We start from the raw sequence: 18,712 nt of genomic DNA on the forward strand, positions 1-18,712 counted from the left end.
GGGGGAGGGGTGCTGCAAAAACTAGGGTGGCATATTACCACCTCCCAAATATGCTTTGGGCTCCTGTGTTCCCTGTGTAAATTCCTGAGGGAGCAGACTCACCACAATTTGTTTTTTCTGCTGCTCTCAGGAAAAATGGCCAAGACAACTCGGCCTTAAGGTCTGTGGAATCACGTCTTCATACTTCTAGGTATTCCACTGGCTTAAGCAAAGCACCTCAGTGGGACTCTAAAATGGAATGATTTCCACTTCTTTTGGCTTTCCGTGCTTGGATGTCCTAAGTGTTAAAATATTTATGCTCTTTTGAATTATCCTTGATTTACTGTTTTGATTAGTCAATTCCTCAAGTTCTATCAGTCTGTAGAACGGAAAGCCTTTTCACGTGTTTGGAAAGAGTGAGAGGGCTGGAAGGTGCAGGAAAGATGACTGTTGTTCTCTCAGTGTGGTGCTTGGCAGCCTGACCAGCACCCTCCCTCTTTCCCACCACGCTTTGCTTCTCCTCTAACGTCTGCTAGCTAGAAGGCACACACAGCTGGATGTCACATCCCACTGCTTCCTATCCTTCCCCCAAGCACTGAGCTTGTGAATGTGGGGAGATATGGTACTAGAGCAAAGGGACTTCGTTTTAGATCTACTGAAGACAACTAATCCATGCTCACTCGTTAAGCAGCAATGATGGTGATGGGCCTTAGTTATTTGACTGGGTGGACGTAATGGACAGAATAATACTATATAGAAGTATAACATGTATGTATTATATGTTCTGTGAAGAATGAGAGAATTAACAAGTAGACACTGGAGTGATAACTATGAGATATTTGCTCTGTTTATTTCTGCTTTAGCATGTTGTCCTGGAGCAGCAGGAACTGATGAAGAGAATTCATAGGAACTTAGATGTAAAAGTAAACTTGAGAACAACTTCTTCAATTGTCCACATTTTATCAATCAGAAAAATAAGACCTTTGGTAAGGGACCCAGTCTTCTGTCAAATGCTAAAAGCCTGTTTGCCCATTCATGTTGCTGAATCGTTCCTGCCATTTGACAAGAAATGTCTATTGTGAAAGTACCATTGCAATAACTACAAATATTTACTTTGTCATATTTGAAGATCAGTAAAATCATAGACAAAGAAACATCAACTACACATTCTAGTAGGTGTATCTAATGGCAGGTCTTTGGTAAACGCTACTTTCCTTTCTAAAATAAGTTAGCAACATGTACACAAGGTGAAGCTAACTGCAGTGCCATTTTCCATCTTTCCCTCGTGATGGGTTTCCTGAACCGCTTGAGTTCATCAAACCTCCAAACATAACCATCTAGCTTCCTTTCTCTTGCTCTTGTTCTCCCAAACCTCTCTGGCTACACCTGACAGTACCCATTGCTCCACCTCCATACTCCTCTTGCTGCGAAGGTGCTACACTACTCCCATCTCTATGTCTCTTTTCTCTCCGTTATTTGTTTTCTGTGGAGGCTCTTCCTCTCATATTTTAAATATGAACATGACTCAAGTTCAGGCTGGCTGTCTTTTTTTTTTCATTCTTCTAGTTTCGGTATATATTCATTTATGGGGTGTCCACTGAATGTCTGTAAGTTGTGGTGGCAAGGTAGACATAGTTCCTGCTTTCATGAACTTAACATTCTACTAAGGAATAAAGATAATAAACAAGAAAACAGTAAATAAATTACATAACAGCATAAGTGCAATGAAGAAACAAAATGTAACAACACAGACTAATGGGGGAATACCCACTTCATATACAGTGAAGTGGGTCCATAGAAGACTGACATTTACTGAGATCTAAAGAAAACCCATGTATGCAAAACAAGCATGCTATATTCCAGGCAGAGACCGTTTCACACAAGAGAAAACTCGTTTTTATTTGTTAAAGCTGCTGGAATGCAATACATGAGAAACAGAATGGATTTTAAGAAGGGAATTTATTAAGCTGCAAGTTTACAGTTCTAAGTCTATGAAAATGTCCAAATAAAGGCACCAACAAGAAGTTACCTATACTCAAGAAAGGCTGATGCCATCCTGGATACCTCTGTCAGCTGGGAAGGCATGTGGCTGGCGTCTGCTGGGGTCTCTGTCTTCTGGACACCTCTGCCAGCTGGGAAGGCATGTGGCTGGCATCTGCTGGGGTCTCTGTCTTCTGGACACCTCTGTCAGCTGGGAAGGCATGTGGCTGGCATCTGCTGGGGTCTCTGTCTTCTGGACACCTCTGTCAGCTGGGAAGGCACATGGTGACATCTGCTAGGTTTCTCTCCTCATTTCATAAGGAGAATTTTCCTTCCCCGGGGCATTTTCCTCAGTCTCTGGCTATGTGGTCTCTGTTGGCACTTAAAACTTTTTCCAAAATGGTACCCTCTTAAAGGGCTCCAATAAGTGGCCCCAACTTGAATGGGTGGAGACACATTTCCATGGAAACCACATAATCAAAAGGTACCACCCACAATTGGGTGGGTCAAATCTCCATGGAAACAATAAAATGATTCCACCCAGCAATACTGAACGAGGATTAAAGAACACGGCATTTCTGAGGTACACAACAGCTTCAATTTGGCACAAAACTGAAGCACACAGAGGTCAAAAAAACACTTGCCTAAAGCCACGCAGGGCAAAGTGGCAGAATCAGGACTAGAAGCCAGGTAATCTGGTTCTGGAAATAGTGTTCTTTCTTTGCTTATTTTTTTATTTTTAACAAACTCTTCCCTTTCCCACCCTCATTTCCTCCTTCCTTGGAAACCTCTAATCTGCTTTCTCTCTCTGTGAATTTGCTATATCTAGTCATCTCTTAAAAGTGAGATCATAATTTTTCTCCTTAAGTATCATGCTTATTTCGCTATGCTTAACATTGTCGAGGTTCATCCATGTGCGGCATGTCTCATAACTTCATTTTTTTCTTATAGTTGAATATTTCATTGCGTGCATGTACAACATTTTGTTGATCCATTCATTTGTTGATGGACACCAGCTTTCAGTTATTGTGATTAATACTGCTATAAACATTGCTGTAGCACCTGTTCGTGACCTTTTCTTTTGGTCTCTGAGTATATGCCTAGAAATGGATTGCAAGGTCAAATGGTAATTCTATACTTAACTTTTTAAGGAACTGCTGTACTGCCTTCCACAGTGGCTGCTCCTTTTCATATTCCCACAACAATGCACCGGAGTCCCAATTCCTCTACATGCTCTCCACTAAACATTTTCCTTTTTAAAATTACAGCTATACTTTTGAGTGTGAAGTAGTATCTCACTGTGGTTTTTAACTTGCATTTCCCTACTAGCTACTGATGTTGAGTATTTTTTCATGTGTATATTGGCCACTTGTTTATCTTCTATACAGAAATGTCTATTCAAGACCTTTGTCCATTTTCAAATTGAGTTGTCGCACTGTCAAAGTACTTTACATATTGGAGAGTAAATTCTTATCCGATACATGGTTTGAAACTATATTCTCCCATTATGTAGATTGTCTTTTCATTTTCCCGATACTTTGTTTTGATGAACAAAAGTTTATTTTGATGAAATTAAACGTATCTATTGTTTCTTTTATTGTTTGTGCTTTAGGTATCAAATCCAAGAATACACTGCAGAATCTCAGGTCATGAAAATGTACCCTTAAACTATCCCCTGAATGGTTTATAGCATAAGCTCTTATATTTAGATTCTTGATTTATTTTTAGTTGATGTTTATATATGGTGGGTGTTAGGAATTTAACTTCATTCTCTTGCATGTAGATATCCAGTTATCCCAATATCATTTGTTGAAGAGACCATTCTTTCGCCAATGCATGTACTTAGCACCCTTGCCAAAAAAAAAAAAAAAAAAAAAAAATTGGCCATAGATGTGTGGTTCTATTTCTGGATTTTTAATTCTCTTCTACTTCATCTATTTGTTTATCTTCATGCCAGTATCAGATTAAGTGATTACCGTCACTTTGTAATGCAATCTGAAATTGGGAAGTGATGGTCTTCTAACCCTGCTTTTATTTTTCAAATTGTTTGGGCTGTTTGGGGCCCCTGCAGTTTCATATAAATTTGAGGATCAGCTTTTCCATTTCTGGAAAAAGGACTACTAGAATTTTAATAGAGATTGAATTGAATTTGTATACTGCTTTGGTTAAGATTGGTGTATTAACAATGTTAACTCTTCTAATCTATGAATAGGAGATATTTTGCCATTTATTTAATTTTTCTTTAATTTCTTTCAGCAGTGTTTTGTAGTTTTCAGTATACAAATGTGTTGTATTCTTAAATTTCTTCTTGGATATTTTCTCCTTTGGACTTATAGAAATGAAATTGTTTTCTTAATTTCCTTTTTGGATTGTTCATTGTTAGTGTATAAGAACACATGTTTTTGTGTTGATCTTGTGTCATTTTGTGGAATTCATTTATTCGCTTTAATGGTTTTCTTGTGGCTTCCTTTGCATTTTTTATAAGAACATGTCATCACAAACAGAGGGAGTTTTACTTCTTTCTTTCCAATTTGGATACCTTTTATTTATTATTCTTGCTTAACTGCTCAGGTATGAACTTCTAGTACAATATTAAATTCCAGTGGTGAAAGTGGGCATCCTTGTCTCATTCCTGATCCTAGGGGAAAGCTTTAAGTCTTTCAACATTAAATGTGATGTTGGCTCTGGGTTCTTCATAATTGGCCTTTATCATGTTGAGAATGTTCTATACTATTCCTGCTTTTCTTACTGTCTTCATTAAGAAAGGGTGCTAGATTCTGTTGAATGTCTTTTCAGCATCTAATGAGATAAAACTTGCCCCCACCTTCATTCTACTTTAGTGTATTATATTGGTAGATTTAAGTCTGTTGAACCACCCTTGCATTCCTGGTGTGAAACCAACTTTACCATGGTGTATACTCTTTTCAGCACACTGTTGGATTCAGTTTGCTAGTATTTTTTTTTTTTTTGAGAATTTTTGCATCATATTCATAAGGGAAAATAGCCTAATTTTCTTTTCTTGTGATGGATTTACCAGGTTTTGGCATCAGAATAATGATGGACTCAGAATGAATTGTGAAGTGTTCCCTCCTCTTGAATTCTTTGGAAGAGTTTGAGAAAGATATGTATAAATTCTTAAAGTGTCTGGTAGAATTCACTAGTGAAACAACTGATTCTGGATTCTTCTTTGAAGGACGTTTTTTCCCTTATTGGTTTAATCACTGTACTTGGTATAGGTTAGCTAATGTTTTCTATTTCTTCTTGAGTTACTGTGGGTAGCTGATGTATTTCTAGGAATTTTTCCACTTTCAAGGACACGTAGTTTGTTGGTGTACAACTGTTCATAATATTCTTATGATTCCTTCTGTCTGTATAATATCAGTGGTTATATCACTGTTTTCCTTTATTATTTTAGTTATTTGCATCTGACATGGTCAGGTTTATGTGTCAACTTGGCCAGGTGGCGGCACTTGTTTGTCTGGTTGGGCAAGTGCTGGCTGGTCTTTTCTATGAGGACATTTCATAGAATTAAATCATGATCATATTGGCTACATCCACAGTTGATTCCATTTGTAATAGGCCAAGGGGAGTGTCTTCTTTAATGAGTGATGCTTAATCTAATCACCAGAAGTCTTTTAAGAAGTATTCAGAAGAGACAGGCTCTCCTCCTGCTTTTGCCGGCGACCCTCTCCTGTGAAGTGTGTCCAGACCCTCCATCAGAATTGTCAGCTTCACAGCCTGTCCTACAGATTTTGGATTCTACATTCCCACAGTTATGTGAGACACTTTTATAAATTTCATATTTACAAATATTTCCTGTTGCTTATGTTTCTCTAGAGAACCCTAACTAATACAGTAGGAATTAAATGTTTGACCTTTATCCTCCTACTCTATACTTAATAAGTATTTACTAATAAATAGATACAAAATTTAAAAAGGATAACAATGGGATAAAATGTTAAGGTCATAAATTTTAAAAGAGGGTAATGAAGTCTTCAGTTAAATGAAACCCAATCCAGGCAGGGCTACCAATGGCTCTGAAACTTCAGGAATGAAGGTTTGGATCACCCCACTCCTGGTACCAAAATCTGTTCTAGTTCACCTGCTGCTGGAATGCAACATACCAGAAACAGAATGGCTTTTAAAAAGGGGAATTTCATAAGTTGCTAATTTACAGTTCTAAGGCTGAGATAATACCCCAATTAAAGCAAGTCTATAGAAATGTCCAATCAAAGGCATCCAGGGAAAGATACCTTGGTTCAAGTGAGAAGGCATATGGTGAACACAGTCATAGTTTCTCTCTCGGATGGAAGGGCAACATGGCAAGTATGGCATCATCTGCTAGCTTTCTCTCCTGGCTTCCTGTTTTATCATGCTCCCCAGGAGGCATTTTCCTTCTTCATCTCCAAAACACTGGCTGGTGGACTCTGCTTCATGGTGTTGCGGCATTCTCTGCTCTCTCTGAATCTCCTTCTTCTTCAAAATGTTTCCCCTTTTTTAGGACTCCAGAAACTAATCAAGACCCACTCAAATGGGTGGAGACATGCCTCTACCTAATCCAGTCTAACAACCACTATTAATTAAATCACATCTTCAGGGAGATGATCTGATTATAGTTTCAAACATATAATAGGGATTAGAAGAAGCAGCTGCCTTTACAAAATGGGATTAGGATTAAAACATGGCTTTTCTAGGGTACATACATCATTTCAAACCAGCACAGCATCTTTTCTCTTTTTTTCTTGGTCAGTCTAGCTGAAAGGTTCATCAACTTTATTGATAGGTTGCTTCAGTTAAGGTGCAGCTTTGATGAATCAGGTTGGGCTATAATCTAGATTACTTGAGTCCTTTATAAGAAGAATAAAATTTAGACAGAGAGAGAGAATCATAGGGAGCAACCAGAAGCTTAAAGTCAGTGGAATCCAAAAGAGAAAGTAGATGATGATATACCATGTGCACTGCCATGCGGAATAAAATAAAAATAAAAAACAAGGACCATGGATTATCAGCAGCCAGCCCTGGAATGGCACAGCTTGATGGAAGAAAGCATTATCTTGCTGAAGCCACAATTTTGGATTTCTCCTAGCCTCAAAACCATGAGCCAATAAATTCCCCTTGTTTACTTTTACCCACTGCATGGTATTTGTTTTAGCAGCTAGAAAACATGGTTAGGGAGGTTACTTCTTATGATTTCAATATTTAAAAATTTATTTAGAGCTCTCTTGTACCCTAACATATGATCTATTGTAGAGAATGATTCACACGAATGTGAAAAGAACGTGGATTTTGCTGTTGTTTGGTGAAGTATTTCATATATATTGGTTAAATTCTTTTGGTTTATCATGTTGTTCAGGTCCTCTATTTCCTTACTGATCTTCTATTTCGATATTCGACCAGGTATTGAGAGTGTTATTTTGAAATCTCCAAATAATTTTATAGAAATGCCTATTTCTCCCTTCAAGTCTGCAATGTTTGCTTCATATATTTGGAATTTTTCTGTAGATGCATATGTGCTATAATCATTGAATCTTGAATTTTTTCTGTAGGTGCGCATACATTTAAATCTTGTTGAACTGACCATTTTATTGATATATAATGTAACTTCCTTTGTCTCTTGGAAGCCTTTTACTTAGTCTATTTTGTCTGATATTTTAGCAATACCAGCCCTCTTTTGATTACTATTTGCAGGAAATATGTATTTTTCAGCATCCTTTCACTTTCAACCTATTTGTATCTATGAATTTAAGGTGGGTCTCTTGGAAACAGCTTATATAGTTGGGTCATATTTCTTTATCTATTCTACCAATCTCTGTTTTTTGCTAAGAGTTTAATCCGTTTACATTTAAGGAAATTATTGACTAGGCAAGATTTAACTCTGCCATTTTGCTAACTGTTTTTTGTAGCTGTATGCCTTCTTTGTCCCTCTTTTTCTCCTTTATTGTTTTCCTTTTTGTTTAGATGATCTTTTATAAAGAGCCTGTTTTGGGTTTGCTAAAGCTGCTGAAATGCAATATATCAGAAATGGATTGGCTTTTAGAAAGGGGATTTATTAGGTTATAAATTACAATTCTAAGTCCATGAAAATATCCAAATTAAGGCACCAACAAGGGGATATCTTCTGAGAGGAAAGGCTGCTGGCATCTCAGATTTTTCTGTTACATGGGAAGGGACATGGTGACGTCTGCTGAACCATCTCTTCAAAATGTCTCTGTGGGTGTTTTCTTTCTCTCTTAGCTCTGAGCTCTCTCCAAAATGTTTCTCCCTTAAAGGACTCCAGAAAGTGGATTAAGACCCACACTGAATGCAGATAGGCACATCTCCATGGAAACAAGCTAATAAAAGATCCTACCCAATAACAGGTCTGCCCCTACAAGAATGGATTAACAGAACACAGGCTTTTCTGGGGCACATAACAGATTCAAACCACCAGAGAGCCATTTTGAATCACTTAATCTTTCCTTCTGTGCATATTTTTTAGATGTTTTCTTCACTGTTACCATAGGAATTACATTTGGATTGTGTTGATTCCAGCTTGACTTCAATAGTTTACATGACACACAGTACCTATATCTCTCCATTCCTCCTTTAGTTTGTTGTTCATGTTTTCCTTTAGTTCACTGATGCTACTTATACGAATTGCTCTAAGATCTTTATTAGTAATTCCAGAAACTGTGCTCCCTACAGAATAAGTTATGTTGAATTATTTCTTTTTTCCTCTGATAGGTTACACTTTTCTGTCTTCTTGTAAGTTTTACAATGTTTTTGTTGTTGAGAACTGGACATTTGAGTGTTATATTGTGGTTACTCTGGAAATCTATTCCCCCATTCTTCAGTCTGCCAGAATAAGAAGAAGAAGAAAAAAGAGAGAGAGAAAAGAAAAAGGAAAGAAAAGAAAAACAAAAGAAGGACAGAACGGGGAAGAAAAAGGTATTAACCAGACAAAACAACCATAAAAAAAAAGTCAAAAGAATAATGAAGTGCTCAGCCTCTCCAAGTCTCTTTTTATGTGCTTATGGAAAGCCAGAGCTGCTCTTTTGAGGCTGAAATCTAAGCCAGAGTCCCTGCTCATCCCTTAGAGATCTGCCAGACCCAAACTTATAAGACAGAGAAAGAAAGAAAAAAAAAAAAAAAAAAACAATCAACCAAAAAGAAAAAAAGGCAAAAAGCAAAAGAGGTTCACTGGCTTTTTTATGTTACTGTAGTTGCCGGTATAAGGCCAGAAGACGATGTTTCTGAGAGAAACGGAGGCTAGTGTCAGCTCTGGGCCCTCAGGGATCTTCCAGACTAAACAACACAAAAGAGAGAAAGAAACCTACCCAGTGAAAAAGGGCACTGGGTTTTTCAGTCTTGGTAGATGCTAGTGTGGAGAAGGCCAAAACCATAGCTGGAGTCTCTGATGTGCCCTCGGGGATCTGCCAGACCAGGAAAAACCCACACAGAGAACGAAGAAAGGGGAAAAAAAAAAAGAGCCAAAGAAGGCCCACTAGTTCTTTAGGTCCACATGGATACTGGTGGGAGGCTGGAAACACTACTGCTTAGTGGGTTAAAACTGAGTCTAGCTTCCATGCTAGTTCCTCATGGATGGCCACACTGATCTCAACACCGAACCCTAACTTTTATTTTTTTTATTTTTATTTTTTATTTTTTTTAACATGGGCAGGCACCGGGAATCAAACCCGGGTCCTTTGGCATGGCAGGCAAGCATTCTTGCCTGCTGAGCCACCGTGGCCTGCCCCAAACCCTAACTTTTAGAGGAGGAGTTTTCCTCTGGCACCCCTGGCTCCTGCTGGCCACCAGAATCTGGCCTGCACTGCCATAACCACAACCACAGACGTTTCTGCAGCCACTGTTGCAGAGGTGAGCAATGAGGTCTGGTCACTGGTTCTTTGCTTTCACTTACAAAAGCTGAACTCTCGGCAGCCTCTCACTTTCTTTGGCACTCCTGTAGTTGTTCTAAACATCCTTTCTGATTCCAGGATTATTTACTAGTGAATTCTGGTCTCTGTCCCAGTTCTTTCAATTTCTAGTAGAGGGAGCAATTTGTATCCTACTCCACCATTTTGCGCCTGCACTCTCCTTGGGATCACTGTTCTTAATCCCTCTCTTAACACTGTTTTCCATGTGAGAGACCAAGCACATTTAAGGAACTGAAGGTAGTTCAGAGTGACTATTAGTCAGGCGCACCAATTCATTAAATCTTCAAACTCAACCTTTATTCTAAGAGCCAAGCCTACAATCCCTGCCCTCTGCTGAACATTTGCTTGTTCATGGTTACCTGAAAAAATTTAACCCATCTAAAACTGAATCCACTACTCACTAAAAATCATCCTTCCTATTTTTTTTTCCAAATATATTAATGGGATCATTATTTTTTCAAAAACTTAAGTTTGTAGTTTTGGCATCATATTTTTATTAGTTTTCTTTGGTTCCCTATTTGTGTTTCTAATTCTCATGTATTTCTCATAAGCATATGACCTTTTCTATCTCCAGTGCCCCTTCCGTATTCAGATCCTTATCACTCAGGTGTGGATTGCAGTTGCTCCACAGCTCACTCACCTCCTTCCTTTCTCTACCCCACTCCCATTTCATGAGTTGCCTCTATTTTAATTTTTACCTTCTTGATCATATTTCCATGCTTAAATGCCTTATTATTGCTTATATTGATCAAGTCTTTACCTAATATTCAATGGTCTAAGTCACACCTTAATCGCCTTTTCCAATCTTCCAGTGAATATCTCATGTTCTTCAACACTCTGCTTCAGTCAAACCATCTGTACACTGTCAACCTTTCTTCTGTTATGCTCTCTGGTCACACTGCTACTCTGGTCTAGAACATCCTGTCTACTTTTAAGTCACATCTTTCCTTAAGATCCAGCATAGCATCTTCCCACTCCCAACAGCCTTCCCAGATCACTCCAATCCTGGGAATTCCTGGAGTGCTTCATGCCTGTAACATATTCCTAAACTTAAGCATCAACTGCCTTGGTGACATCACTTCCATTATTGCTCTGAACTTTTATCATGTGGTGGGATTTAAATATTTATAATTCACTTTCCCAACAAGACCAAGAGTTACTCAACATAGAGACACAAACTATATTTAATAAATTTTTTAATATCCCCTTGGCCCACACCATTCCATGCCCACCCAGTGCTTGGTCTAGTACTGTACAATGCATGCTGTGTACCTAATATTTGGTGATTATTTAGAAACACATTCAGCTTCTGCCACTATTATGCTATAGTTTTCTAGCAATATGAAATTTTCAGTATTGTAAAAGTGCATCAGGTAGAACAATTTAGCAAAGCCAAAAGGGTCTTCGGGAGGAATAGTCTAAGGAAAATTTTAAAAATTTTTAAAATTTTCAGTGGAGAATGCTAATGAGAAAAATCAACCTAAGCTTCATAATGTAGACTGTCTGGAGAAAACTAATGTGCAGTACTTAAAAATGGACAACTCAATTATGTGATCTTAAAAGAGAATCTATTTTGCATTTAAATTTGAATTTCAAATACAAACTTCAATAGAACTGCTTAGAGTTGCTACTGCATTAATAAATATAAATAGGTTCTTTTATGACTTAAGTTATAAAAACTTATAGTTTATCAGTTCCCTCTCCACCCTGTAATTACCTAAAAGAAGAAGTTGGCCATAAGTTCTATTTTATGAGTTTTAAAGGGACACATTCACCACAGTTTATGTACTATGAATTCCTGGTAAATTCTATAGATTGTAGAAAATAAAGTATTTCCTTTGGATAAAAGACATCTTATTTGAACTCATGTATGTATCTTTAACTATGCTGATCCAAATATTATGCTAAAATTTAAAATAGATATATTTTATATAAATATATATATAGATAAAACATTATACTAAAGAGTAACATGTAATACGTAGCAATCTTATGAATCTACAGAGTAGTCTAAACAATGACTACAATCTAGCAATAACAACTCAAAATGTTATAGGGTAAGTACAGATATCAGATAATTCATAAGAAACAATAAAATTTAATTTGTATGATACAGACTAGTACAACCAACACCACAAGCATCTTAGAAACTTTTTTTGAATAATAAAATAGCCTAACTAAAGTTTACTAGTGATGAAAAATTAGGTGACAAAAATGTATCAATCATCCCTTAGACAACCTAGAAAGTCTGTCACTGCAGAAATGAAGTTTAATAGCTTGTAAAATTGGTCTTTCTCTTCTCAATTGACTTTTTTGGGGGGATGGTGGTACATGGTTCGAGAATCAAATCTGAAATTGGTCTTACATCTATGTAGAATGATGAATCACCTCCTAAAATTCCCATTTAGTCATTCTTCATGACTAAAGCGATACTCAGATGAATGGCAACATGTCCCATATTTGGTATAATCCTGATAAGCAGCCGAGAATTGCTCCAACCTGTTTGGGTAGCTGTGTGGGCTTTTGGGGAAGTGCAAGCTGTAATCTTATAAACTGCCCAACTCCATTTGTTAAAAGAAAACGTGTTCTCACTAATGAGGGGTGAAGGATCACTAAATGAACTAGGGAAAGTGAGTAATATTAGTTACTGCTACAGGTTAGGAATGTCAGAGTGGTATAAAAATCAAATTAATTAGATTAGGCCATACTGTTGGGATGTGAATTTAATCATGTCAGTTTTCAATGGAAGTTCTCAATTCAAAAACTATCCTTTTCAAATCATGGAAAATTCCTTATATATTCATCATGGCTTATCATGTTTCAATGCCTTTTACATGAATATAATTCCACCAGAAAATAAGAAAAGGTGTGTGTGAGATCTGCTGTGCATATTACTGTACAGTAAAGGGTATTTAACACTTACCTATATTCCTCATGTAATAACCTCAAAGAAGAGAACAACATGTGAGAGGAAACACTTCCTTAAGCTAGGTGCTGTTTCTTTTGGATTTGTAAATAAGTCCTTCACTTAGAGTAAATACGGGACTCAAGTCTATGCTGACTTAACTATTAACTAACTTTACACCTGCCTCTTAGGGTTCAGAAAATGACCTCAAATTAATCTGAGTCTGATATTATACTTAATCTTGCCACAGCCTATAAGCAGGTGCAGGGATTACTTCTTAAAGGGGCATGATCTGATTCTTCTCATACAATCTAATATATAACGATTTTTATACTATGACTGTCTGGTGTCTTATTCGCTTTTTCTATAATAGTAGTGCCTGAGTGAATACAATTCAGATTAAAAAAAAAACAAAACACTTTAAAAAAAGACCATACATTTAACCTTCAAATTTGAACTAGGAGGGCGGGCCATGGTGGCTCAGAAGGCAAGAATGCTTGCCTGCCAGGCCAGAGGAACTGGATTCAATTCCCAGTGCCTGCCCATGTAAAAAAAAAAAAAAAAATTGAACTAGGAACATCAGGTATTAATAAAATAAAATGACATTTATCCTACACAGGTAGGCAAAGCAGGCTGACTACACAAAAGACTAACATTCAAGCAGATGCTTGGTGTTCCTCCTGAAATACTAAATGACAGAAGGCAAAGCATTATCAATTTCCACAAAGTTTTGAAAGGAAAGCTTATATATCCAAATAAATAAATATCCAGTCAATTTGAAGTATGCAAAGACACATGACATATTTTTTAATATGTAGACTGAGATACAACACTCATTTTAAAATATTCCTTGGGAAAAAAAGGACTTGAAAATGTACTCTTATACATGCACAAAATTAAGAGCACAGCATGTAAATGAGTGGTGATGAGAAGTATAAGCAGTTAAAAAAGAGTTTTAATCCTTCTTTTTGATGGAAAGGCTATTCTATGTGGGGATATTTTAAAAATACTCTTATAGGCACCACAAAAACAGATATGGTACTACATCCAAAAGACGTGGATCAGCTTTAGGTGATGACATCTGTGTACGTGGTGTAATTTTTATTGGAACCATCACAAACTTAGAGAAAAGATGGAAATAAAGTGCAAAGAACTTACACTTGAGTGTAAAATTTTGCCCCGGTGCCCTGCCATCCTTAAATCCTTGTGTATTTATCACAAACCCAGACATTCTCCTATATAAAATACACACAGCAAAATCAGGAAATGAGCACTGATGATCATCTAGTCCTCAGGGGCCACTCAAGTTGCACCAACTGCCCCAACAGTGTCCTTGATAGCAAAAGGATCGGGTTGCGTTTGGCTGCCATCTTTCTTTAGCCTCCTTCAGAGTGGAACAATTTCTGAGTTTTTCTATGACTTTCATGACCTTGACACTTTTGAAAGCTATAGGCCCGTTATTATTTTGTAAAATGTCCCTCAATTTGTGTATGTCAGAGGTTTCTTCATGGTTAGACTCAGGTTATTCCACAGAAGCAGCGTCTTTTCACTACATCTTATCATGTGGCATGTGATTCCCAAAGTTGTTTGCTGTGACCACTTGTTTATGCTGTGTCTCGTAGGCTTCCCACTGTACAGTTACTCTTTTCTTCTTTGTGAAGGGAAGGAGGTACTCTGAAACTCTGCAAATATCTGATTCCCATCAAACTATATTTATTTATCTATTTCTTGATCTGTATGAAATCCTAGGTGCCAGTTTTAGCCAGTGGGTTACAATATTTATTTTGAAGCATAAAGCGCCCTTGATTTGACCAGTGGAAACCCCTTTAAGCTGACTTCACTATTTCTTTAAAATGTCCATCAAATTCTGAGCAGTTTCTTGCTTTCTGACACAACAGACTTTTGTGTTCCATGAGCTTTTTTCTTGTATTTTCTAGCTCCAGCCCTGAAATCAGACATTTTCCCAAGGATTGGCTTCTTTTTGTGGAGCATGGAATTTAGAAGTCAAGATGGAAGTGCGAGGAGACCTCACTGCTACTGGGCTGTTGCTGCCTCCAGACACTTTTAAGGGACAGGGCTAAGAAATAACTGTGAATGAGTATATATGCAGTGATATTTATATTCACTCCTATATCCATCTCATTCTCTACATATCAAAACCACAATTTCACAATGATATCTCCAATTACAATTCATCAATCCTGCTAGGTTGTGTCTGTCCACATTTGTAACTTTCTCCCCTGAATATGAGAAACCAGCTCCCAACATCTAATATGTTCAATTATTTGTTCAACTCCACATATATAAGGAATCTCTGGGTCTCAGCATCAGCCCTTCTCCTAGGTGATGCCCTCCTCAGCCACCGGGGATCCCACACTCCACACCAAGCCACACTTTGAGTGGAAGCCCTCTCCAACCTGCTCCAGCCGTTCTCGCTCTACTTACTGCCTTCCCTAGCTGAGGATGCTGGTCTTGTTCCATCTCACTTAATGGCTTTAGGTCAAACTGTTCAGGAACTGAAGGGAAGGGAAAGGACAGTGGAGGAGGACAAGCTGACATAAGATTTCCCATCTAAGGAGAAAAACAGAACTTGGGCAAAATAACCATTATAACCCTGATGGCAGAAGTCAAATATTTTCAAAAGACGTTAGCTATAAAGTTAAAAATAGTAATTTAGCATTATTTATCTGGAGTATATTAACAAAGATTGAAAAATCATTGGCAGAGAACAGAATAAAAAATAGAAGAGAATACTAAATGCCTTCTTTCAAATGCAGTGATTCTAAAGATAATTCATTCTCAATTTTTATGAGAAATTTAAGTTGAATGTTCTTAAAGAACTTAAAGATAACTAGCAATCACAGTTTTTAAAAGGTAAAGCTATTTATTTTCTTAAGCAGTGTAAACTATAAAAACCCAAACAAAAATATCAAAGCTCATGTGATAAAAGGAAAACAAAACAAAGAAAGGAAACAAATAAATTAAAGAAAGTAAGAGTGAGGCAAGAGAAAAGGGACAGAGTGGCTCCCTTTGCAGGCACACCTCTATGTACTTCAAGGACACCACATGATATTATAGTGCCAGAGAATGGATCTGTCACCTGTCACTATAAATTTACTGGAAAGCTTATTTAGAAATCCAACTTGGAATATGGAGAAGCACATCTTTCCCTGCTACAGAGACTTGAGAATTTTGCTTGCACTCACTTCTCTCACTGCTGAGAAGCCGGAACCAGCATCTTCCCTCTCCTGGATCCAAGCCAGGCTTGGTGGTACTTCAGAGGGATTCCCCCCAGAGGCATGGGAGAATGTTCACAGTTAGAAAGGTGGTGATTGGAGGGTAGCATGGGGGCAAGAAGTCATCCAGGGTCCCAGCTTCAGCCATTCTGAAATCCTGACCAATTTCCACTCTAGTTTTTATTTAGTCCCCAGAAAGTAACTTTAAAATCATGACATCTTTTCTTTGGGGGTCAGTACAGTACCAAATTCAGGCACAATGTTTTCCCGCTTTGTGAATTTCCAGATGCCTTCCTATTTCCCTTATCTCCAAACATTTTCTTCTCTTAAATCCTTTAGAGAAAGGACTCATAGGTTCAAAGAACAGAAATTAGGTAAAATGATCTTTCTGAGAAAGTGAGACATTATCAAAGGGACCAAAGGGAGAAACAGATGGAGACTCCGTTGGGAGGACAGAGAAAGCACCACAGCTAACACTGACAGGGTGGGAGGCTACTGGGGAGAGGGTCAGAGCATATTTGGTTTGTAGTAAAGAGACAAGAGAAAACAGCAGCTATTCCTGCCCCAGAAAATCACACCAAAAAAGGAGCCTGGTTCAAGGCAAAACCTGGGGAAATTATGGGTGTTTCTGGCAACTGCCTATACAAGAATATTAAATCTTATCGATTTCACAGAGTAGAAGTCTTATTTTCTTCCTGATTTATGGGATTGTTTTGTGATCAGGAGAGCCATGTGTTAACAGCATTATTTCTCATGATTTCATAGCACCAGGATTTGGTTCTACGACTTCATCATTTAATTAGCCCAGAAATCTACAATCAGCCTGCAGGGTGCAATTAAAAAAACTGTGGCATGCTGTACTCTTCTGAGTCTCAGAAAGTACAAACAAAACCAAAATGTAAACACAGGTGCCATAGTAAAGCTACAGGAATAAAACTTCACAAGTATGTAAAATAATCCAAGTATATTATATTATTCAAATACATTAAAATAATTTATTTTCCTTAATTACTAACCTTCAATTTTTACTACCAAAGAATAAAATTTACATAATGTTATGGCTACATTTTTAGCACAATCACCATGGGATGACTAAAACACATCCCCGAGCCAACTACTTCCTTTTAGGATTAGGCTGAGGACTAATACCTCAAATATTCGTCTTTTCTGGAGCCCGAGGTTTTAAGTTATCAAATATGTTAGATCATTCTTATGGATTTATCACAAACAGAAAATTTGTAATATACTTCAAATACAGTTTAATACTAAATATTTTCAAAAAAAGAGGTCTTATCAAATCTTTTCACAACAAGATGTAATAAATCACATGGAACACTTGAAAGATTTATTATAAAAAAGAAAAAAAACAAGATTCTATTTAGGGAAGAAGAAGACGTGCTCTAGAGCATCCTATGCATCTTTCAACTGGGGACTTGCAACTGATGTCTATCTTACACTAAACGTGAAACTCAGAAATTAAAATAAAGGGAAATTTAATTATCTTCCTTCTATATGATTGTCTATAATTTTTAAAAATGTAGTAAACAGATATCATATTTGTTAAACACCTTCTAGTTGTTTAGCGATACCAGAATTAGGATGAGATATAATATTTCACTTCTATATATGATTAAGCAAAGTAACCTGCAAAAGAAATAAAGCATAATGGCCTCCTGTCAATATAACAAACATTTACTCTAAAAAGTGATGACAGCACACAAAATAAGAGTCATTTTAAGGAGGGCTTAAATCAATCTGCACAAGAATTTACAATACTTTATCAAAATCACTGACTATTTTTAAATAAATGAAGCATTCTGTTCATAAACATAAGTATCCCTAAATAAGATATAGGATTTTATCTTCTAATTTTCTGGCAAAAATACTAAACATGATGTCTCCCTTACTGAGCAGAAAGCTTAAGGTTAATATTCTTGAGAGAACAGAACATTTGACTGAAGGGAGGCCACAGGAGTTTTCCACGTGGGCATTCTGTGCCACGGGAACCAGTGTCATCTTGCAGCTTCTCATCAGTTTTAGCAAGGCAGAGCAGACTGTCTTACCGTTGGTGCTGGATCCACATGTTGGATACAGGGTTTTCTTTCTTCACTGACAATCCCTATGAAAAGAAAAGACTGTGAATATTTGCTTCTTATGTCCATTTTCTCTTGAAGACATTCATGGTAGTAAGACATGCCTCCTAGAGCTTCCAAGAAAAGAGGCTCGCTCGTACAGCAGGATCCTTCAAAGTCCTTCCAGGAATCCTTTGGTCAGAAACAGCGGGAGGGTTTAGCTACCTAAGAGCTGACACCAGGTTAGCTGGGCCAATTTTCCACTCAAGCCGAGCCCAGCACAGAGCCAGCAGTGTCCGTGTCCTGCTTGTGGCTCCAAACCGATGCCGTTGTCTGGGCTCTGCAGCGTTTCTTCCATGAAAGTTTTACTTCTGACTTGAGGTCATCAGGTTTTCGTAAGAAATGATCACAAGGGCTATGAAAGGAATCACTTCCTTATTTTCTCACAAGGAATAAATAAGTCTATTGGAATTTCTTTTAGATCACCTGACTCCCTGCTGCAACATCCTGCTCTTTATTGTATTCAAGGAGTATCTGAAGAAAATAAAAATTCCTCTAATTCTCTCCTTTAAAATGATAACATTGCCTGCTAAACTTGGAGAAAAGGCTTTTATCATATGTGGG

At 37.4% G+C, this 18,712-nt stretch overlaps 1 protein-coding gene across 8 annotated transcripts in view; it reads right to left on the reverse strand.

The window, feature by feature from the left end:
* Positions 1-18,712, reverse strand: part of AHI1 (Abelson helper integration site 1) — a 209,330-nt gene that overhangs the window by 59,499 nt on the left and 131,119 nt on the right. For all 8 annotated transcript variants that reach the window (XM_077144078.1, XM_077144075.1, XM_077144074.1 and 5 more), the window contains exon 22: positions 18,080-18,135. In XM_077144078.1, the coding sequence (XP_077000193.1) occupies positions 18,080-18,135 (56 nt within the window). The remainder of the gene's footprint in view (positions 1-18,079; positions 18,136-18,712) is intronic.

Source organism: Tamandua tetradactyla, chromosome 25 (genome assembly GCF_023851605.1).
Source record: "Tamandua tetradactyla isolate mTamTet1 chromosome 25, mTamTet1.pri, whole genome shotgun sequence".
Lineage (NCBI taxonomy): Eukaryota > Metazoa > Chordata > Mammalia > Pilosa > Myrmecophagidae > Tamandua > Tamandua tetradactyla.